Source organism: Python bivittatus, unplaced genomic scaffold (assembly GCF_059951505.1).
Source record: "Python bivittatus isolate LINGU-HERP-01145 unplaced genomic scaffold, Pbiv_v1 ctg000480_np1212, whole genome shotgun sequence".
In the NCBI taxonomy this organism is placed as follows: Eukaryota; Metazoa; Chordata; class Lepidosauria; order Squamata; family Pythonidae; genus Python; species Python bivittatus.
This window is the reverse complement of record NW_028277075.1, coordinates 76,230,830-76,253,598: the sequence shown is the minus strand read 5'-3', so window position 1 is coordinate 76,253,598 and position 22,769 is coordinate 76,230,830. Positions and strand designations below refer to the sequence as shown.

General features: G+C 41.2%; 1 protein-coding gene across 1 annotated transcript in view; it reads left to right on the top strand.

The window, feature by feature from the left end:
• The window catches only part of STK36 (serine/threonine kinase 36), a 29,051-nt gene that overhangs the window by 4,620 nt on the left and 1,662 nt on the right, over positions 1 to 22,769 (top strand). Inside the window, exons 5-27 of the mRNA XM_025163623.2 lie at positions 831 to 908; positions 1,627 to 1,757; positions 1,843 to 2,092; positions 3,071 to 3,164; positions 3,277 to 3,446; positions 3,549 to 3,745; positions 3,833 to 3,947; positions 4,055 to 4,198; positions 5,470 to 5,649; positions 6,288 to 6,385; positions 6,703 to 6,808; positions 8,164 to 8,305; positions 11,831 to 11,958; positions 12,456 to 12,560; positions 12,690 to 12,785; positions 13,250 to 13,344; positions 14,505 to 14,568; positions 16,902 to 17,012; positions 17,405 to 17,479; positions 17,913 to 18,084; positions 18,313 to 18,460; positions 20,219 to 20,378; positions 20,672 to 21,415. Coding sequence (XP_025019391.2) covers positions 831 to 908; positions 1,627 to 1,757; positions 1,843 to 2,092; positions 3,071 to 3,164; positions 3,277 to 3,446; positions 3,549 to 3,745; positions 3,833 to 3,947; positions 4,055 to 4,198; positions 5,470 to 5,649; positions 6,288 to 6,385; positions 6,703 to 6,808; positions 8,164 to 8,305; positions 11,831 to 11,958; positions 12,456 to 12,560; positions 12,690 to 12,785; positions 13,250 to 13,344; positions 14,505 to 14,568; positions 16,902 to 17,012; positions 17,405 to 17,479; positions 17,913 to 18,084; positions 18,313 to 18,460; positions 20,219 to 20,378; positions 20,672 to 21,415 — 3,603 coding nt within the window. The remainder of the gene's footprint in view (positions 1 to 830; positions 909 to 1,626; positions 1,758 to 1,842; positions 2,093 to 3,070; positions 3,165 to 3,276; positions 3,447 to 3,548; positions 3,746 to 3,832; positions 3,948 to 4,054; positions 4,199 to 5,469; positions 5,650 to 6,287; positions 6,386 to 6,702; positions 6,809 to 8,163; positions 8,306 to 11,830; positions 11,959 to 12,455; positions 12,561 to 12,689; positions 12,786 to 13,249; positions 13,345 to 14,504; positions 14,569 to 16,901; positions 17,013 to 17,404; positions 17,480 to 17,912; positions 18,085 to 18,312; positions 18,461 to 20,218; positions 20,379 to 20,671; positions 21,416 to 22,769) is intronic.

The window sequence follows — 22,769 nt, the reverse complement described above, 5'->3', positions numbered from 1 at the left end:
TTGGGGAATGGTGGTATAAAAATATAAAAAATAAATAAAAATAAGAACATGAAGTCATTCTAAATTATATATAAATGGGTAGGTTGGCATTCCAGGCTTACTGGCTAATTAAGCTACATCTGGCAATTAATTTCCTGAGATTTCTTAACACATGGTTATCTCAAAGATTGCCCCAGCACACCTCCTTAACAGATTTTTGAATACTCCCTAAGAACCTTTGAAAATCAGATCAAAGCACATCTATAGGTCTGTTGAATGTTCTCCTCTTGATAATGGCTTTATATATGTGTGGGTGTGTTAGTTTTCTAGCCTACTTTTGGTCAAGGCAGCAAATAAAACCCTTCAGTTTTTCCCCATAACAATAACAACAATCTCTGAAGTAGGTTATGCAGAGAGTGACAGTGAGCTTCCATGACTGAGGAGGAACTTGAACCTGGATCTCACAAGTTCTAGTCCAGCATCTTAACTGCTACACCAGAGTGGCTCTCTTTATTTTATTTTTTTACATAAATTAAAATGTATTTGTTTTATTCCAGACATTACAAATATTTTGCTAGCACATCATTTTTAAAAAGGGGGGTGATAAACCCCAGTATAGAAATTTTACAAAAGAATGAATACAAATTGAAATGGGCTGTAATGTTTTTAAAATGTATACAGATAGCATGATACTAATTTTATCAATATTTGGAATGCACTGTCATGTTCATAAAGCATCATAATAAATCTTTTGAGCTATCAGTGCAGAAACTTTATCATAGTGTTATTCTTTCCCTGCCCTTCTTTGTGAATGTTCATATTGGCTTTCTTTTCTGGTTCTTGACTGCTAGGTGGTTGTGGTGACAGATTATGCTGAAGGAGAGCTCTTTCAGATCCTTGAAGATGATGGGAACTTGCCTGAGGAACAGGTAACTGTGGCCTGAAGAGTTAGACTGGAGAAATAGGCACAGAAGCTGAGAAATGTTACAGAATGGGAAGAATAACAGCTGTAGAGGGGGCAGACTTTATTAGGCCTGTGTATATGGCATGAGTCTGTTGCATCTGTGAAGAATGGATTAGGAGTCACAAGACGGAAGGCAGGTAATAGTTGTCCTACTCTGCAAAACATAAACAATGAGGATCCAAGACAGTGCTGTCCATTCATCTGGCTTTTACCAGGAACAATACTAGAACAAATGATAATGAGGTTAATTTGGATAACAGTGTAGTAATTAGTAGAATATGGTGTGGATTCATAAAGAATAAATCCAGCCTGTGTATTTTATCTTCAAGCGAATGCTTGTCAGCCGTTCATGGTTGAATTCTGATGTCCCTGCATGGAGAGAAGTATCACTAGGGTACATTCTGTGATGTCAAGCTGCTTCCTTATACCAAATCCCCAAAACCACATTGCAATGTATATTGAGAGCAAGCCTCTAATTAGGAGGCCATGATTGGCCTGGAAATAGGGTAATATAGATAGAGTTGTGTGGTTTTATAGTTTCTTAGGGAAGATTTTAGATTCATAATTAAAAATCATCATCAGAGGTAGTAAAAGATATGAAGGCATTGTATTAGAACTGGGAGATGTTCTCATCATAGTAAGTAAGCCACTACTCAGGGTTAGGATTGTAATTTCTCTTTCAGGTGCAAGTTATTGCTGCTCAGCTGGTTTCTGCACTCTATTACTTGCATTCCCACCGGATCCTGCACCGTGACATGAAACCCCAGAACATCCTGCTGGGAAAAGGGGGTGTGATCAAGCTCTGTGATTTTGGGTAGGTACCATATGATCTCCCCTTCTTTTCCAATTCCCGATCTTGGCACTGAAAAATCTTGGTTGTGTTTCTTCTTTTCTGGAAGGTTTGCCCGTGCAATGAGTATTCACACCATGGTACTGACATCTATCAAGGGCACTCCACTTTATATGTCTCCTGAACTTGTGGAAGAGAAGCCGTACGACCACACGGCTGACCTTTGGTCGGTGGGATGCATTCTGTATGAACTGTATGTGGGGACCCCACCCTTCTACACCAATAGCATCTTCCAGTTGGTCAGCCTTATCATCAAAGACCCAATCAAGTGGCCAAAAAACATGAATCCCCACTTTAAGGTAGCACTTTATTTTTTTTTCCAGTTCCACTTAGTAAGATTAAGGTTGATTTATACATGAAAGTGTGTGTTCTTTCTCCTAGAGCAGTGATTTTCAACCGCTGTGCTGTAGCACATTTGTGTGCTGTGTAAGGTCCACAGGTGTGCCACATCAGTGAGCCATAAGTAAATGATGAGAAGTGTTGTGCAGCTACACAGCCAGAACCCCACCTCTGTGACATCACAAGGGTCAGACTGCCTCCTTGTCTCCTCCCAGGTCCCAGCAATCTGTGATGTCGTGGGACTTCCAGTTTTGTGACCTGGAAGTCCCGCCTATGAAATGTGCAACTGTGCATCTTAGCACCTTGTCAGTGTGCCATGAGATGAAAAAGGTTGGAAGCCACCGTCCTAGAGCCTTTAGTCTTTCAATGCCCTATTACACTCAAACATTTCCTATATTCCCTTTGCCCCACTGCTTTCTCACTTGGTTTCTTCACTTACTTTCACTGTTCGCTATTTGTGTTCAGCCCACATGAAGACTTTAAACAGTATTTTAATAGGTTAGCCTCTGCTATTTCTTGTCTTCAAGCTACCTTGAAGTACTTGGTTTTGATGCCACCCAGGTTATTAATTACAAGTTTGTTATACTAATTCTTGTTGCTATTTCAAACAATTCCAAATATATGAACCTCTTCCTTTTTATTGATAAGACTAAGAGAAGAATTCATTTGCAAAATAGTGTACTTCAGCACACTATTTTGCTGAGACCAGCAGGATTTTTAAGTCATGGTTTTTCTGAAACCTTGAGAACTAGAAACTTAAACATAGAAACAAAAGCAACATTCCAAGATGTCTTGTGTTCATGACAGCCTTATATATGGTTGGATTACAGAGACTTACCCAGTAGAGACCAGTAAGTTACACTGGTTCTGAGGCTCTTCTGGGCATATCCACCAGTTTAATCAGGAGAGCCTCTTTCATATATTACATCACTTTATAGAGCTTCTTGCAAGGCCTCCTTATGAAGGATCCTCGTCAGCGCCTATCCTGGCCAGAGCTACTCTATCATCCCTTCATTGCCGGACAGGTGACAGGTAAGTGTTGTGCCTGTGCTTTCTGCCACCTCCCCTCAGTCTTGCTTTTGTATCTGCTTTGATATATACAGTCCAAGGAAATCTGGCTACTGACCTGGATCCTTCTTTGCAGTGATCAACGATACAACAGAACAGGGTGTTACAAACCCTTTCACTAGCAAATTGACCCCTGAATTACAAGCTCTGAAAGACCAACAGGCACATTTCCTGGCCCCTCACAGTGGTCAGTCAAAGATTTTGAAGAAGGCACGTCAGAAGATGGCCCAGGAGGCTCAGAAAAAGGTGAAATGCATATTACGTAATCCTTGGCAATGGTTCTTTTCATATGGTAACTCTCAGTCTGTTACAGTTCTACCTTATCTTATGTGATTTTGCCTATTACAGGAGAGGGAGAAATCCAAGGCTCCTCTGAAAGAAGAAATAGCCCCAGGAGGCCAGAGCCATCCATGGAAAGCCGGCTTAGCTCAGACAGATGCCAGAGAAGGGCGTCAGGTCTCCTCTGGCTCGGGAGAACAGAGGCCCCGTGTTCTGGAAGACGAAGGAGCAGAATGGGAGCAAGAAGAACCATCTCCTACACCGCGGTGAGAATTAGGTATTGGAGCTGAGGTAAGGACAGCTCTCTGCTGTGTAGTCTCACTTCAGTCATCATCCTTTTTCTTCATGGATAGAGAGAACAGGATTACACATGATTATGAGCAGGAATTCCCAGAAGGGAAGCCAATAAATGGCAGAGCAGAAGCACAAGGCAGGCGTAGCATCGACACTGTAGATCTGGAGGCTGAGGTAAGCACATTTCTATGTACCCCAGCACTTTGCATAATAGCAGAGAGGGGTTTTTTTCTTGACTTCCAGAACATTATGGTCCTTGTGGACACATTCCTGTTCTGTAGGAGCTGGATAGTGATGAAGAGTGGCAGCACCTCATAGATGCCACAGATCCTGCGCATGTACAGCTGAGTGCCCCACTGAGTCTTCTGGGAGACCCCGATTTTGTGCAGCGCATCTGTACCCGGCTCCAGGATTCTGGTCAGCAGGTGAGGAAATGTAGGAAATGTCAAAGAACGCTAGATGTGTGGTGGGGACTAGTTCCTCAGAAATTAAACTAGAGGCTCTTTAGAGAAAAGAGGTAAGAAGTTAGTGGAAATACACTTCTGTGGTCAGCCCCCTTTGGCAGTTTTGGCCATTTAGCTATTACTCATAGGAATTGGTGAGGCACAAGCTTGAAAGATGAAGTAAACCTTGAAGAGGTTTTTGTTTTAAAACTTTATTGAATCTTAAAACAGAAACAGTAAAAACTCACAAGAACTAATATTAAAGATAGAAAGTAAAAAGAAGAAAGATTAGGGGAAAAAAAGTAGTCAAGGGCAGAAGTGCAGAAAACAAGAAAAGAAAAGAAAAAGCAAAGAAAAAAAAAGGATTGACTTCCGACCCTCCTCACAATAGATATAAGTAGCAGTATACAGTGGTACCTCGGTTCACCAACTTAATTCGTGTCGCGTCCCGAATCAAATTTCCCCATAAGGTTCAGTGTAATTACGGTTAATCCGTTCTGAACCATATGTATTTTTTTTTTTAAACCACAAAAATATGAAACAAAATACAGTACGAAGAGAGAGAACGCTAACCTTGCTCGACGCGACTTCTGGTGTGGAGGACAGGAAGGCGGGTGGGGAGGCGGTTATTGCTTGGAGGGAGAGTCCCCCTCCCTACAGGAAGCCACGACCACGTGTCACGGGAGGGAAAATGGCCGCGGATCCTGTTCGTCATCCGATCTGGCGTTCGCAAACGGAGGCAAAATTTTTCGAACGGAGCTGTTCGTGACCCGAATTGGTCGTGAACAGAAGCGTTCATGACCCGAGGTACCACTGTACATCAAACTCTTGCTCTAAGTTTACAACATAACTTTCATTATTTCTATGTACCCATATTATTTCTAATCATCAAATCCATACAATATAATTTCATTTTTTTCTGTTACCCACAAAAAGTCCAAAAATGATTTCCAATTAACATTAAAATTACACAATGTATTTTCTCGAATCAAGTAAACATTTAAGAGTTGACAAGAAATTCAAAGTTCTTGTAGGGATGGAGGGAATCTAAAAGGTAAGCTGGAATATGCTGTTGATTCTGGGGAAAATGGCTGTGGGAGGTATATTGGGTGAACTTTATGATAGCTGTGCCATATTATTGAATATTATTGAAGACAGTATGACTGTAGAATGAATGAACTATGTGATATCTCTAGGACACTTTAGGGACTGGTAGTTTGTGGAATGTTTTTGTCTCTGATATGTTTGTACAGGTCTTACAAGGAATGCTTGAGGGGGCTTCCCATCTTCGTCCTGTTCTTCATGTCATTTGCAACTTGTTAAATACACGCTGTGATTCAGAACTACTATACACCTTCTGCAGTGACATAGACCTATCTCATTTCCTGATGCAGCTAGTGAGGGACATCTTGGAGAGCTCCAGCATCAAGCAGGTAAGAAAGAGGTATTGTTTAAGTGATCAGCTTAATTCCAGAAAAAAGATCTAGGTGGATGGCAGACAATTTTTGCTGTATTTATTTAGATTATTTTACGTGAGTATAATTTAAACTGGCATTTTTAAATGTTTGATTTAAAAGACAAAAATTATATGTTTACTGTACTTAATTTACCCAAAGTAGACAGCAGTAGTGGAGTATTTGAAATGCAGGATTTGGTGGAAAGAACAGCAGGGAACTAGAGAGAATAGTACTGTGGATAATCTCATCAGTTGACCCCTGGAAGGTTTCATTTTGCCCAGGTTTTCCATAGCCAATGTCTGTGCATTTAAAATGCTTGTAAACAGTCAAGAAAACCAGCACATTTGATTTAAATTAAATCCGAGATTTCTTAGGAAGTCAACGTATTTGACTGAATCTAGTCTTAGTGCTGCAGGAACCTTACAGTCATGCAAGACAGCTTTGCCTAGCAGATTTTTCTTATGTCCTTTGAATCTGTATAGTCTGCATCTTGCACAAAATTCAGCACCCTTTATTCAGAATTCACTTAGATATCCAGTAGAGACCAGTTCCTTGATCTTTTGGGGGGCTCCTAGACAATTGGAGGAATATGCACTCTTTTCTTTGTCCTACAGCAGCCATGGCATATCATACTGCTAATAGATCTAATTGCGGTGATGTCCTCCTTCTTTGCCAGTGATTTCAACCAGGAGAAAGATGGAAAGAAGCAAAGGTAAGGAACTTGCAGGATAGTCAGGATAAGAAGGCAAACTAAGCTATAGTACTATTTTCAGCAGAGTAGGGGCAGACAAAATTCAGTCACAGAATGAACAGGCATGGCTGAATAACCAGTGGTTCCGTTCTCCCGTTGTGCCTTATTTTATTTTGAAAGCAGGGCATGGCAAATAATGCCTCTAAATAGAGGCCTCCATATTGCAAGGATTGAGCTAGTTAGAGGATGAAGAAAATGGAGGGGCTGTGGTGGGTTTACTGGTATGTTTCAAAGTTTAGCTCCTATGTCTTAATTCATAAACAAAAATGGTTTTCTAGTTTGCAGGAATTCCATACCTGTGCTAGTCACTTCCTAACTCTGCTACCCGCACTACTAGCTCAGCCCACAGATCAAGAGAACAGGCTGCGAGAACAAAGCCTCGTGGTAAGTATCCATGCCTTACCTGATTTTTTAATTTATCCAGCTTTATTCTGTTGCTGGCTCTTTCCTTCTCCTTTTCCTTTTCCTTCAGCTTCACTATCTGTTGCCTGGATCCACACGCATGCTGATACACTCATCCCTCCAAGGCTCCTCTCAACTAAGGGGTGTAGCTTCAAGTAAATGTTGTTCTCTACTAAATTGTAGAACTCTCTATGTTAGGAGAGTTTTCTTTTAGGTAAGAAAACCTGAACTTTAAATCTGATAAGAAGAATCCTGCTGAATCAAAGATCTATCTGGTCCAGAAGTCGGTACCAGATGGATGGCCCTCTTGTGCTTCTGCTTCTTAGTTCCTGGTATTCAGTAGCATAATCTGTCTGGATCTGGAGGTTCTAAATATCTTTCATGATTAATAGCTTTGATAAACATATCCATATGGATTTGTTTATAAAAATCAACCAAAATATTAGTCTTAGAGAAGGATTTGGAACCTTGATGTTTCACATTATGACGTTCCTTTTCCAACCTTCAATTTTCCAGCAAACTTCTCAACATGTGATATATGGAATCTAAGTCTCAAGTTATATTATTTCCTTGATGTAGGGAGCTAGGGAAATGACCTTGGAGAAGGCATCCAGAGGCCATTAGGGAAACCCCAGGTGCAGAAGAAACCTGTTAAATCCAGAGAGGCAGGAGAGCATTATAAAGAAAGTCAGAGTAGCCCTCCCCCACCCCATCGCTGACTCCCTGAGGTATAAGAAGGAGGGAAGGAAAAACAAGGAAAGACTTGCAATATCCTGTTATTATAGACTATCTCAATAAACTATAGTCCTAGTCGTCCTGTGGAGTCTGTTTCCTGATCTGACTTACCTTGAAGGGCTGACAATTTTAAACTTCAAATTACCACATACCACATCTTTCTATTAAAGAAAGATCTCAGAAGCAACGGTTGATCTGCTTATTCTCCTAGCCCAGGAGTTCTCAATCTTTGTAGTGATATGACCCTCTAAAATCATTGATTGTTTGGGAACACTCCCTGCCCCCCACCCCAGGAATGATACTGATGGTGGCAGAAGCAGCCAAGGAGTGTGCCAGTTTTAACAGAACCTACCCAAAGTGGTGCACTTGCTGCTGTGATTCCTTGCCAGCTCTGCGAAGTGGTTATACCTTTCCTCCCTATCAGCTGGGTACCAACACAGCATGGGATCCTTCCCTCCTGCCTTTCCCAGAAGTTGATGTTCTGTAGCATCAACTTCTGTAGTTGATGCCCACTGTGTCGGTCTAGGATATTATTCCTTCCACCCACCTCTAAATCTGCTTCATGCACATTGTAATGTGCATCCTTTTTCTCATTCCTTTAGTGTTTCACCCATTTATGTGAGAGCATGGATCACACCTGTCCATCAGTCTCCAACACCTTCTACACCAGCTTGCTTGAAGATCATCAATCCCTGCTGGATGCTTTCTGCCAGGGTGCAAGCTTTCAGCAGCCAGCTCAAGAAGGTATTGGATGCAGTGGCAAAGAGACCGGTCTCCTTGTATTTTGAGGATGCTACAAATTGGCCATAAAATTCCTCCAGCAAAACTTGCTCTTTTTCTTTCTTTCTTTCTTTCTTTCTTTCTTTCTTTCTTTCTTTCTTTCTTTCTTTCTTTCTTTCTTTCTTTCTTTCTATTAATTAATTAATTAATTACAGTGGTACCTCTAGTTACGAATGCCCCTACTTACAAATTTTTCGAGATATGACCAGCTCTGGCCCCAAAAATTTACCTCGACTTACGAACTCGCCTCGACTTATGAACCGGATCCGCAGCCATTTTCCGCCCGTTCCACGTGGTCCACGGCCATTTTTCTGCCCGTGCCACGTGGTCCACAGCCATTTTTCCGCCCGTTCCACGTGGTCCGCGGCCATTTTTCCGCCCGTTCCACGTGGTCCGCAGCCATTTTTCCGCCTGTTCCACGTGGTCCGCGGCCATTTTTCCGCCCGTTCCACGTGGTCCGCGGCCATTTTCCACCCGTGCCACGTGGTCTGCGGCCGTTTTTCCGCCCTGCTGCGTGGTTCGTGGCCATTTTCCGCCCCTGACACGTGGTTCGTGGACGCCGGAACGGATTAACAGTAATTACATTGAACCTTATGGGAAAATTTGCCTCGTGTTGCGACCAATTCGAGTTGCAACCAGAGTCACGGAACGGATTAAATTCGTAACTCGAGGTTCCACTGTAATTAATTAAACTTGTCCCCGCCCATCTCCCCCCAATGGGGGACTCTGGGCGGCTTACAACATATTAAAACAATAAATAAATATACAGTTAAAATTTATAAAAGGACACATTTACAAAGAATAAAAGGAAAAGAAAAAATCCAAGAGGCCGATGGAAGCAACACCAGGCCTCTAGGGGGCTAGCCAACCCCATATCTGATGACCTCCCTCCCCACCCCAGGCCAGATGGCAGAGCCAGGTCTTCAAGTCCCTCCGAAAGGCCAGGAGTGAGGCACTGCATGGCACAATTAACTATTAACACTCAAATAATTTTGCATATAAGTGAAATCCAAGATCAGGAAATGGCATTAGAGGAAGTAAGGTACTTAAGAGCCTTAACAGAATCGGTGGAAGCAATGTAACAAGAGCAGCGAGTCGTTAATTGATGGCTGTTTACAAGTTTTATGTTCCTCTTACATTCCTACATAATTCTTACAATGTTTTTCACCTCAGTGCTCTGAGCCAATTAGGGATCACATAGCAAATGAGATATTGCTGTGCTACGCAGTGTAGTCAGATTGGATTGCATTACCATTTACAGGGAATAGAAATGAATATTTACTTTAACTTTGTGAGCCACTCAGAGTCACATATGTGAGATGGGTAGCTATAGAAATTGAACAAATAAAATATGTTCTCATTATCAAGGCAACTGGGCTGGTACTTCATCTTGCTGCCCTGAACTTCACTGAAAATGCCCTAATAAAGCCTGACAAGACAGTAGCTGTTTTAATATATAACTCTAAGTCATGATTTGTATTTTAACTGCAGGTTGTTGAATATGTTATGTGAATTATTACACAAATAGTGCAGAGAACACTAAGTCATCATTGCTCAGTTTATACATTACATTAAGTACCAAAAACCATTTATAATGGCTTAATGCTATGTATGAACTAGGCCACTAGCCTTATTTAGCAGTAGAAACAAGCTTTGTTGTTGTGCACTCTAGCAATTTCATTGAAGGAGAGGGTGCCAACACAGAGGAATGAGTTGTCACCTTGTCAGCTCTGTCCATTCACCCAAAATTGCCAAAAGGGAAGCATTTAGGAAGGATTGAAATTTGTCCTCCATTTCTGCTTCCCTGTAATTCTGGTCCTCCATAGAATTTTAGCCATAGTCATCCAATTGTATACAGGTAGATATCACTTAACAACTGCCCTGGTAGCAATTGTTTGAAGTTACAATGGCATAAGAGTAACTTTACAACCAGTCCTCACATTTACGACTTGCAGTGTCCTCATGGTCACGTGATTGCCATTCAGGCACTTCGCAATTGGCAGATGTTTATGACTGTTGCAGGGTCCCGCAATCACATGATTGCCATTTGTGCACTTCTGACAAGCAGACTTAATGGAGATGCCAGCAGTAAAATCACAAGTCATGGTCACATGACATCTCACTTAATAACCTGCGGTGACTCACTTAACAACTAAATGGGAAGTGATGTTATAAGTCCATCACGGTCTTGTGATGTTTCACTTAGTGACTGCATCACTTAGCGATGGAGTTTCTGGTACCAATTGTGGTCGCTTAGTGAGGACTACCTGTTAATTTTATTTATTTATTTTATTTATATATCAAATTTGTCACCGCCCATCTCATTTAAATGACTCGCTGCTCTTGTTACATTGCTTCTACCTATTCTGTTAAGGCTCTTAAGTACCTTACTTCCTCTAATGCCATTCCCTGATCTTGGATTTCACTTATATGCAAAATTATTTGAGTGTTAATAGTTAATTGTGCCATGCAGTGCTTCAGCCTGGAAGGCAAAAAGATGCTTTGGAGCATGCAAGGTTTCAAATGTAACACCTGTCTGCAATTTTTAAAGCAATTGCACTTTTTGTGATTTACTTAAGGAGTTGCTGACAGGAGCTGTGTTTGTGCTTCCAGATGCCCCAAGGCAGCTTTTTTTTGGCCACTCTGAAGCATTGTTCTGTCCAAGTAGTTAACTCTGAGCTTTTGCATAGGATATATCATGTATGTAAGATTTTGTAGCATGAGATTTTTTTCACAACTTAGATAATTATAATACAAGCAATTTGTTTTGGATATACTTTGGATATACTTAACATGATTTTTCTCATTGGGGGTGCAATTTGTCACTTTCCTTCTTCTTGGGTTTTCTTCATTTCTTCAGCATGTCCATTTGTCATGTTTCCTCAGGATCATGACTTTGCTTGCAAGGTGTGAGGGCTTTTTGGTAACTGCATCTGGCTTTATCTTTTATGTCCAGGCACAGCCAACAAGCTTCACCTGGCTGTCCTCAACCATCTGTTAGATGTCTCCAGCACCAAGTTTTTTAGGTGATTGGTATTCAGGAGGGCAAGTGAGAGTATGGTGTGTCATGGGGAATGAACATGCAAACACAGAGTCTGTGGGCTCCCAGGATCTTGTTTCTGAAGGAACAGTAGTGAAGAAACTTCATTTTGACACTTTCAGGTAGAGAAGATTTCAGCCAGGGTTCATCATGGGTTTTTTGTTTGTTTGTTTTGTTTTGGTGATAGGTTTGAGCCCTGAATTATTATAAAAATGCCACTGAGTATAAGTAAACATTTTTTTTATCAATGCAGAACAGCAATAATAATTTTTTGATTATTAAAGAATGAGACTTTTCTTCATGGATGTGAGGCCTAGCAGCACGTCAGTATTAATTGACTTGTCTCACTGTGGCACCATTCTACACACCAAAGCAAGGAATTATAAAAAAGATTTATTTTGTATATATATAATCTTTCTCCTATATTCTTGCTGTTTCCTTTCTAACAGTATTTCCAAAATCAGCCAAGGCAGCACATGAGTGGTGTGAATGCCTGGCAGCTGCTTTTACAGAAGCCCTGGCTGCATCCTGTGGCATCCCAGGAGGGCACCTCACACATCACAAGGCCAAAAAGCAGGTGTGAGTTGACTTAGCATTTATGTTTATCAGCAGTTGGCAACGTAGTCTGCTAAAGCAGCAGAAGTTAGTAATATCACTGGCATTGACTGCTGTGGAATTGTGTTGCTTTGTGGCCCTGAGGATCATATTGATATCGGTGGTGAGAAAACTTACTGCCTACTATTTATTGCTTGGCAGCATAGCAATAGTACTTAGTATCAATAGTACTAGCAGTAATAGTACTAGTAGCCAAACCAGTCTTGCTGAATGGTATCCTTACTATATCTCTGATTTGAGCTTGTGATGTCGGGAGGGCGGGGGGAGTAATATTTAATCTTGTTGCTTTTGATGTGAAAGCAAGTAGAAGTAGCAATAAAATCATATAGAACAGGATTCAGACATCCCATCCTCCAAGTGTGGTTTTCAAGTACTGCTGAAAGAATTGTTCCTGCTGCTTTTACTTTTCCCTTGTAGCTAGTCAATTGAACAAGAGTTTCTCTTGTGGTCTTCTTGCAGATTTCCCAGCAAATAGCTGAAAAGCTCACCAAGAAAGATGATCAGCTGCTTCCATGTCTTCTGTCAACAACTATGTGTCCAACTTCTTCCATGAGTAGACTAAAGGTAACATGCTGACTCTTTTGCTCTTATTTGCAACCCATTGTAGTGTGCATGCCCCCTTTTCCTCACAGCTGCAGAAAGGAGGGACCAAGTTTCAATAGTCCAATGTTGTTTTGCCTTTCCATTGCTCAGGTCCTGTATGCCTGCTGCCATGTCAGTCAGACTCTCTGCCACTGTGTAGCAACTCCAGAATTCCTGAGTTTCCTAATCTGCCACCTGCAGGGCAAGGTATTAATTTCATTTCATTTCATTTCATTCTTCAGTTAGAAAGAGAACTGCCTGATTACAGATACAGATTCTTAACTCAATGACTGTTCTATTTTGTACATTAGGAGAAAAAGCAAGCAACTGCCTTCTGTCCTGTTAGGTTATCTGTCCATAGTGCCTAGCATTGCCAACTCTGACTGGCAGTGTTTTTTCCAGGAGCCTTTCTCATCACCTGCTCCCTCATCTTTAACTGGCAAAACTAAGCTTCTCAGTGTTTTGAGAGTTCATGAACTGACAACCAGAAACAGTCTGGAGGAGAAAGTGATGAAGAAAAAATGGTGAGATGATAGGAGAAAGTAGGGAAGAAGAATTGAGGCAGCCATGAAATAGTGCAGAAGGAATACTAAACAGGCTCCATGTTAATCTTAGAAAGATGAAGACCTGGAGATAGAGTGTTTCAAAACTAAGGTCTGTCTCTTTAAAAGGTCTTGCTGTCTGAAGTTGCACAAGTCCAGGCTGTTGAAGCCTCACTGAGACTCATCTCCTTGATGCTGCTCCAGTGCCAGATCCTACCTCCACAGTAAGTACGAAACCAAGTTCTCAAAAAATAGACTGCTAAAAGTTGGCAGCAAAATGGCAGAATTTGGCTACACAATTTCAGGCCTCCCAATTTGCACTCTTAAATCTCTCCTGCAAAAAACGCCAACAGGTAGATGGAAAACTTTTAGCCACATTACTGAATGCCTGTAACTCATCAAAAAGTAGGGAGGCTGAGTTGCAGCTCTGGGCCCTTCAGAAGTTTCCAACCCTGATTAGGGATGGGGAGGGGGGCTAGCAGAGATTTCTCTTAGTGTTGAATGACAGGAAGAAAATGAACAGTTCTTACTTCCATGAAGCATGATCTGTAAATCATGAAATTCTCCCATTTCTCTTGCTTTGAGGGAATATTCTTTCATCGCACAAAACATCAATCCGAGAGACCTTTTGCAACCATGAGAAATATATAGTATACACTACAATTTATAAACAAACATCCTCTCCAAGTATTTGCTGGAATTACCCCAGACTCACTTGCAGCTGATCCAAATGTGACAACCCAATCTGCAGAGGGATGCTGAGGTGGGCATCCTTTTTCAAAGCATTCAGTGGGAACCTTGCTGGCAGGATGTCAGAGGTTTTAAAACAGGGAAGGGCCACTTTTTTCAGTTCTATACCCATTTGTATGTGAGGAAACACTGCTGAAATTAGTAGGTTTTATTTCTGTGATTTACAGATCTTTGAGAGCTTTCAGAACTCTTGAGGGCAAGTGGAAACTTTTGGAATTGAAGACATCCTTTTCTTTCTGATAGCTTTCAGGCTTCTGATAGCTTTCAGAGGAAAACATTGTGCTACTCATTCTTCCTTCAATAAAAATTCCACTGGAGGACTTTTTAAAAATGACATATAAAAAATTGGAGTCAGACAAAAGCACCCTCTTCTTATGTATAGTGATATGTGAGTGTGTGTAATGAACTTCTTTTAAACAAAGACCAAAAGTGGAGGCAGAGGATAAATACGGTACCTTTCCCCAAAACTGACAATTGCATGTCCATGAAGTGGTCTGAAGTGGTTTGCCATTGCTTTATTCCTAGTGTTCTCTCATCTTCTTAGTCACTGAGCAATTGCTTCACCTAGAACATTAAGGCTTTGGTATTATTTGTTCTTTTCTTCTAATTATATAATTTTTTGATGTTGGTTCAGGTCTGACATCGTGTCAAAAGAGACCATGGAGCTTTTCAACCACAGAGCAACTACCTCTATTCTAGTGAGTATTCCTGCCAGCTGAAACTGGCAAGGATTTAGAATTTCCTATAATAAATTCACCCACCTCATAGACATAGTTCAGTTGTTAATTCATTTCAGTTAAAGACTTTTAACTGAAAGAATCCCAACCACATTGCATTTAATGGTAGGTGTTAAAACGCATGGAGAAAATCAGACAGTACTTATTCCACACCTGGTTGGTGATATCACAGTATTTCTTATATTGTGAAAAAGATCACACTCCCTTTTACACAGCAGGTGTGTATCACCTGGCTTCTTCAAAATAGGTGATCTTACCTTAATGCTGTGTGCAAAAAATTTTTTTTTAAAAAAATACAGTACTTGTTCGTATTTGATGGAAAAGAATTTGCTCTGAAATTTGTTGCAAAGGAAAATAAATTTCTACAAAATGCTTATGGGTGAAGAATGGTGTTCTTGCACTTATTCAGGATGTGACAAAAATACGTCATAAAAATGATGTATTATGCAATTATGTATTATTATGGATGCTGCTGCAATCATCTCTGCAGCCTCCCTGGTGGCTTCTCGCGCTTCAGTTACAGGAAATCATAAGAAAAAACAGTAACAGAACACCTCCCATTTGCTTTTTTTCTACCAGTTTTGGAAGTATGGGCAGCCAGTGTGGTTTCAAGTGGTAGAAAAATGTATACCAGAAAACAGCAATAGCATTCTCCACCACCACCAATAAATTAATACTACCAAGATAAATTGTAAAGAAATTTTGAGCATCTTGAGAACACGATAGAGCCACCAACAGAGAATAGTGGTTACTTCACCAAGTAATTGGAACCAGGCCTTCCCTTTTTTTTCATTTGGGGGGGAAGGGTTTTGTTTTGTTTTTTGCTTTGTTTCTAAATATATATTAAGTCTAAGGAAGGCTTACGCTTTATTCTTCTTTTTCTGTCATTGTTAGCAATTTATCATTTTAGGGCCACCGTATCCTCACTGTAGAGTAGGAGAAAAAAGGTAACCATTCTTGTGGGGCTCTAATTACCAGTTCCATATCCACTGTATGTCAGAAGACCATCTGACTGTTCTTAGTCAAGGTGTAAAAATAACTTTTTGGAGACTTCCAGGTGGAGAAAATGGCAGACTGACACGTCTCCAAAATCACAAAAGTGACACTGAGACTGGAATCATGACCAGGCAATGAGCCCGGGCCAGCAGAACTTCTCTGGACAAGGAGAAGCCAAAGAGACTGCCCATGTGTGCTCCAGAAGGCAGCTTCTCACGAGGAAGCCTGCAGGACCCAGAGGGACTCTGCAGGCACCTTGCGAATAGAGCGCTGGGAGCCAAGGAAGGAAGATCAGGCTTGCAGCCTCAGCGGAGATTTTAATGGACACTGGGACTGACCAAACTCCACTTTCTAAATCACTTTGGATTATAATTATTTAAAAGCTAAAAGAGATATTCAGAGCAGCAGTTTAACTGGACTAAGTGCGTGTTCCTATGGCCCATGGTGTGATTAACAGAGAAGGAAAAGGAAAAATTTACAAGAATTTAAAAATTAACTTGCAGCAAAAATCATGGATTATAAAAGTTTTTACACAGATAAAGAGTCCAGTGGTGTTTCTTGGACTTTGTTTATTCTAAGTCCCTTTGAATTAATTAAATAAATAGCACATACCTCCATGGGAAAGTTCTTTGTTTGGGTTCTCTGAGGAAAATTGTAGACTTTTTTAAACAAAAAAGACAAGGGATCATCATAATAGTGCAGAGACTGTATAGAGGAACCAGAGCTTTTTTAACTAGGACTTATGGATAGTCAACTGGAAAAGACTTATGGAGGATTGGTTTTATATATGGTAACTGCAGCAAGGCTATTATATGCACAAAGATGGAAAAACACAGAAATGCCCACAATGGAGGAGTGGACTGTGAAGATGGCAGAACTTGCTGAAATGGCTAAATTGACTTGTCTGATTAGGAAAGGAACAATAACTACTTTTATTTAAAAAAAAACCCTGGAAACTCTTTATGGACTTTTTGCTGAAAATGGACAAAAATGAATTCATGATCTCAGGATTTACTGATTAAAAAGGGTTGCCTATGGGAAGAAGGGAATCATGATATGTCATTTGGGAGGACAGAAACGGTAATAACTATGTTTGTAACTGTTGCAAAGAAGATTGGAAGTCGCTTCTTTAGACGTTTCTTTTTCTTTCTCTTTTTTCTCCCTCTCTTTCCTTGATCCTTATTGTTTCTCACTTTTTATCTTTTCATATCTTTTTCTCCTATTTTTTTCTAAACGTTTCCATAAATACACATACGTTTTTGCATGGAAGTGTAGCAAAGATCTCTTTTGTCATGCAGAGTGCTGCAGGATTGTTACTGGCCTACCTGATCCAGTACGGTGCTTCTGTAAAACTCAGCCAAGAGCAAGCCTTGACAACTATAGCTACTGCACTCACTGAACCTGCAGAGGTAACAATCTACTATACAGAGGTTGGCACAGTTCAAGACAAAAGGTTGCAAATGTTAGCCCTTATAGCAGTGTTGTCCAAACTTGGCCACTTTAAGATGAGTAGACTTCAACTCCCATGCTGGCTGGGGAATTCTGGGAATTGAAGTCCACTCATCTTAAAGTGGCCAAGTTTGGACAACACTGCCTTATAGAGTGGTGTGAAACCTGTGTTCCTCCAGATACTGGTGAATCACAATTCCTTGCCACCCTATTGGCCATGCTACTGGACCTTCTGAGGTTTATAATTCAGCAACATCTTGAATTGACCACTCCTGCCATGCAACACACTGGCCAGTGTGTGATTCTGACATTCTGCGTTAGCCTACTACATGCCTTTCTCATATCTTTTCAGCTGTGCCTGCCTCCTCCCATGGGAGCCGGCTTCTATGATGGGCTCCTGTTTTTGCTGCTGCATCTATTAAGCCAGGTATGGGTTTCCTTCTGTGTTCCACCAAGCAGCTGCTCTGAATTGTTAAGATTATAGAAATTATCCAAGAAATAGGAAAGTTTGGAACTTTTTGCTGCCAAATGGGAGGAGGTGAGAACTGAGCTACATTATTTCTCTGCTGTGCTGTATCCAGTTCCACTATGTGTGGGGATGGAAAAATGGCTCCACCCAAGTTCTGCCCTTTCTTAGAAATAACCATTGGATTGGGAGCAACATCAGAAGACTAAGAAAGGACAGAAAAAAGATCTAGAAATGGTCTTAAAAACCCAGTTGTCATATGATTATACAAATATGCATGGTAGATTTTATAAAGGCATGTCAGATTTTAGAGGGAACATCTGTGCTCAGCCAGCGCAAGATAAGACATTCTGTCTTCAGTCTGATGGTTTGAGTCTGGATTCTCTTGGACCAGGGAGATGCAGCAGCAGTGAGAGAATTTGCTGCCTCAGAGCTCTGGAGCATTGTATGGCATCGCCTTGCTATGGTGCTCCACTTGGCCACTCGAGCGCCATTGATGGAAGGCGAGACCCCAAGAGCTGGCCAGCAGCCACCAGAGCCGGATTGGAACCTGCTTTCACCACAAGGTAAGTTTTATTTTAGTTAAGGGCTCCTGCATTATAAAGTCAGTTTGATCTCCTGGCAATCATTTCCTTCTGTCTACACATGAGAAGACAAAACTTGGGAATTCCAGTCTATAAGGCTGAAAAATAATGTCTATATAATGTCAGGATGTCTATGCTTTCTCTCTGGATGTTTAGGGCAGGCAAGCATTGAGTGAATGCATCAGGGATGTTTTCTCTCTCTTGCTGTAGGAACCTTGCTCTTCCTCAGCTTAGTCCTCTTCGTCTTTACCCAAGAACCTCACCAGTGCCTTTCCCAGCTCGCCCAACCCAGTGGTGTTATGATGGTGACTCTGAACAAGTTACTTGAGCCTGGCTTCTTGGAATACTTAGCCCAGTTGTGAGTAATCTACAATCCAAAGTTGAGTTAAAGAACAGACAAAACAGACACAGCAGAGTTACACTTGATGGCCTAAGTGCTGTTTTCCAACTCTGATTCTGTGAACACAACCACAAAATGCAATAACACATTTTGGGGAAAAGGGCATTGTAAAACTACATGTTTTTCATTCGCCCATACCATCTCTCCTGCACCTAATTTTGGTCTCATTCTTCAGCACCGTATTTTTCAAGAAGAAAATGCCAGCAGGAGCCAATATGGAACCTTCTGAGCACCCCACTCCCAAATACTTTCTTAGTGTGATAAGTTTTGAGAATATTCTAAATAAATGCAGCAAAATTTGTTTTCCTACATGGTTTTTAAGATGTATATGTCCCACTAAAGATTCTAAGTTACTGGACTAGAAAAAAATATAGTAATGAATTCTTGATGTCTTCACCCACTCCAAGCTTTCAGTACCTGTACTAGTATTCTAATTAATATTCCTTGTGTTCCTTATTTGTACCATTTTTCATGTCAGTTCCCGATTCTAAAAATTACAGTCTAAATAAATGATACAGATAACCCTGTTTTATGCAGATGTAGGCAATTGAGATAGTTTACTTTGACATAATATTTTGTTCCCTGTAAAACATATACAGGAGTTCAGTGTCCTCTAAGTTCATTTTCAGAGGGCCTGCTTCAGATGCCTCCCATGCTGAGGTGTGTTGAGTGGCTACTTGGGAGTGGGCTTTTTGATTTGTAATTTTGGAATATCCTTCCCAGCGAGGATAGCATCTTTATTACCTTTTGCTGCTAGATGGGAAGGATGGGGGGAGGCAAAAAATGAGGCACCATCATCTTTATTACCCTTTTTGGCTACAGGGAAAGGCATTTTTATTCTTCTGTGCCTTTTAATAATGCTGCTGTGACATTTTAAACTTTTTATTGTTGGTGTACTCTTATTATCTCATTACTTATTCTATATTTTGTACAATTTTTAAATGTATGTTTACATCAAGTGTTGGATTTTTATTGTAAACCACTTTGAGTTCTTTTGAACAGGAAGCACTATACAGATATTTTAAATAAATAAATAATAAACATTTCCCCTTTCAAGACATCCCCTAAAATTGAAGAGTGGCAGGCCAGGGAGCAGTTGATAGAAGTGTAATGGTATGTGGGAATGTCCTTGGGAGATAGGGGGAAGAGATGGTGCCTAGGGAACAATTAGATAAGGGGGGGCAGGGGAGCCCGCATCTACATAACGGGCAGAGAAAGAAACTTAGAAAGGACCCGCCCTAATTTATCAGGCTGTAAAAAGAGGCGGCAGGAGATTTGTATCTTCAGACTTGCAAAATTCTGTTAATGTAGCCTTACAGTAAAGTAGAATTAGTTAATCTGGTCGTGTTTCCTGTCTGGTCTACCTGGGGAAGCTGACAGGAAGTTGGGAAGTTGCCACCTACTAAATCAGACCATTGTTCCGTTTGCTGCTGTCTGCTGCACTGAGTGGATGGAGCCTTTCCCATTCCTGACTGAAGATGTCAGGCCCACAAACAGCCCTTCCCCTTTTGACTGGGAAGCTCTACCACTGAGTTACAGCACTGCAGCACTTCCCTTACTGCAGTTGGGGTATGCTACCTTTTGCATAAATATTTCACTAGACTTACATTTTTTGAGGCCACTGACACTTGTGACTGCAGCTCAGATATACTACAGTCTGATGAAGTTTGATAAACTTAATGCCTGATTTGCTGCTGTTTTTCTGTTTACTCCCAGGCAGGTGCAGGAGGACAGCGATCACAAACTGGTGCCCACTGTTGTGCTCCAAGTCTGCCAGCTATTTTGTTTCCCATTTGCTCTGGATATAGACCCAGAAACTTTAGAATATATCATAGCAAGTCTGAAGGACTCTGAAATCCCTGCCCATTTACTGCAGGTAAAATCTGTTTTAGCATTTAGGTACTCGCCAGGTGATACCAGGGAGAATGACCTTATATTTCCTTGTCTCTGCCCTAGCTGCTCTTTTTTCTGCATTTCATCCTGCTCACTGGTGGTTGCGCTTGTGAAGATGGCCTCAATATTCATAGAGAAGTTGTACTTTTGGGGTGGGATAGAAATTCAAACCTTTGGAAAACATAACGGGATGTTTTCATCCTACTTTTTTCATGCTCTTCTTCATAAGAATAAAGATCCACTCTTGGACTCCTTCCTCTGTTCTCCTTTCCTTAGGTTTCCATTCAACATCTTCCCATCTCAGAGACTGAGTTGCCTTTGAGCCTTTTATGCCGCTTGGTGTTGAGTGATGAGGGAATCATTGACCAAGTGGTGGAAATAGCCACATCAGAGCAAGCCACTGTCTTCTTGTCAGCCATTTTGCTTTCAGATCAGGTAGCTGTTACTGCAGACCTGCTCTCTCTGCTCACTCACATAGCCCGGGCCAGTCCAGCTCACCTGCCTTTCCTGCAGAGGCTCCTGATTGGCTCAGATTCAGCTTCCCAGCTGTTGAACCATGTGCTATGCCATCAAGAGTGCCTGGTCCGAGCCAGAGCCTGTAGCCTTGTAGGCAATCTACTACGTCATGGACAAGGATTTCCTCATGCACTATGGGACAAGGCAGGGCTGCAGGAACTTTTGGTGGACCGTCTTTCAGATGAAGATGAACACGTGCGTTGCTCAGCCAGTTTTGCTGTTGGTAATGCAGCCTACCAAGCTGGTCCTCTAATGCAGGGCTTCGACAAAGCCGTGCCTTGGGTTGTTCGGCTCCTTGGGGATTCTCAGGCAAGGACCCGTTGTAATGCAGCTTCAGCACTGGGCAACTTGGGACGACAGTCTGTGGGGATGGGAGATTTGCTGATCCAGAGCAGAGCACCTGAACTTCTGTTGGATGCAGCCTGCCATGACTCCCAACCTGCTGTGCAAGAGGCAGCACTCTTTGCTCTACGCTCCATTGGTCAGCAGTCCAAGATTCACCAGGTACAAAGTCTGCAACTATAAAGGGTGGTGATGGATTACTATGAACTCTGACCCAGTGGGGACAGAATAGGACACTGGCAGTGCGTCAGTGCAGGCACTCAATGCACCATGGAAGGTTTCTTCTTAAACTTTATTTGCTAGTCAAGAATTAAAATCATATTATGCATTAGATCTAAAAAGAGTATGCTGTTACACAGTTCTTTTTAGTGACAAAATGCCATTGCAAATACTGGCACTAGATGCTGCTGGGAAAGGAAAACTCCAGAAAGTTTATTCAATCTCATTTTGACTCCTGATTTCTATGAACCTAAGACTGGGTCTCTCTTACCCTCTCCCAATTAGCTTAATTATCAGTCATCAATAAGCCTCAATTTCTTTCTATAACAATTACATGTGATTGGGAGTGTAAAGTTAATTTTATGTTAGCTAAGGGTAGGACATTTAGCAATTTCTGTTCCATTATTTAGTCACAATACCAAATGTTTTAATGTACTTTGATGTTTTTGTTTTCTTAAAAGAATGCCTGTCTCTCACAAATGTTTTTTTAACAAGATACATTAGACCTTTATTTGAAAATATATGGCCTAGTTTTCCTACCTGCTAATTTGGTGAGAGATTAGAAGAGGCTATTTGGAAAGATGTAGTCTGTGGTGCTTTCTAAGCTTGGTTGTTTGCTTGCAAACGTTTCATTACCCAACTACATATCATCATCATTGCTAGTGAGTGTGCGATTTACTCCATGTTTATATACAGTAGTTTGCCCTGCCAGTGTTGGTGGGGGTGTGGTTTCCTCCTTGGTAATTCTTGATTAGAGTATTGTTTTCTGCTTGTTTGTCTGGTGTTAATCCCTGCTTATTTGGATGTTGGCTGCTGGAGAGGATGTGTTCTGGTCTTTTTGTTTCCTTCTTAACTTTATTATTGTCTCTTTTGAACGGTGTGTATGGTTTATTTCTGTTTGTTGATGGCTGATTTATCTGAATGCCAAGCTTCCAGGAATTCCCTAGCGTTTTTGAATTTAGCTTGATCTAGGATGCTCACAGTTTCCCAGTTGAAACTGTGACTGAGTCTGTCCATGTGCTGTGAGATTAAGGAGTTTTCATCGTGTCTTCTCACTGCTAGTTGGTGTTCATGGATGTGCTCTGATAGTCTTCTGCCTGTCTGTCCTACATAGTGGCTGTTACAGTCCTTAACATTGTATCTTGTAGATGACTGTTTTTTCTTCTTGGGCTACTGGGTCTTTTGGTTTACTGAAGATGTTTTGGAGGGCTTTAGTTGGTTTGTGTGCTACGGTGATGCTGTGTGGTTGTAATAGTCTGTTGGTTGCTTCTGAGATGTTTTTGATGTATGGTAGTAT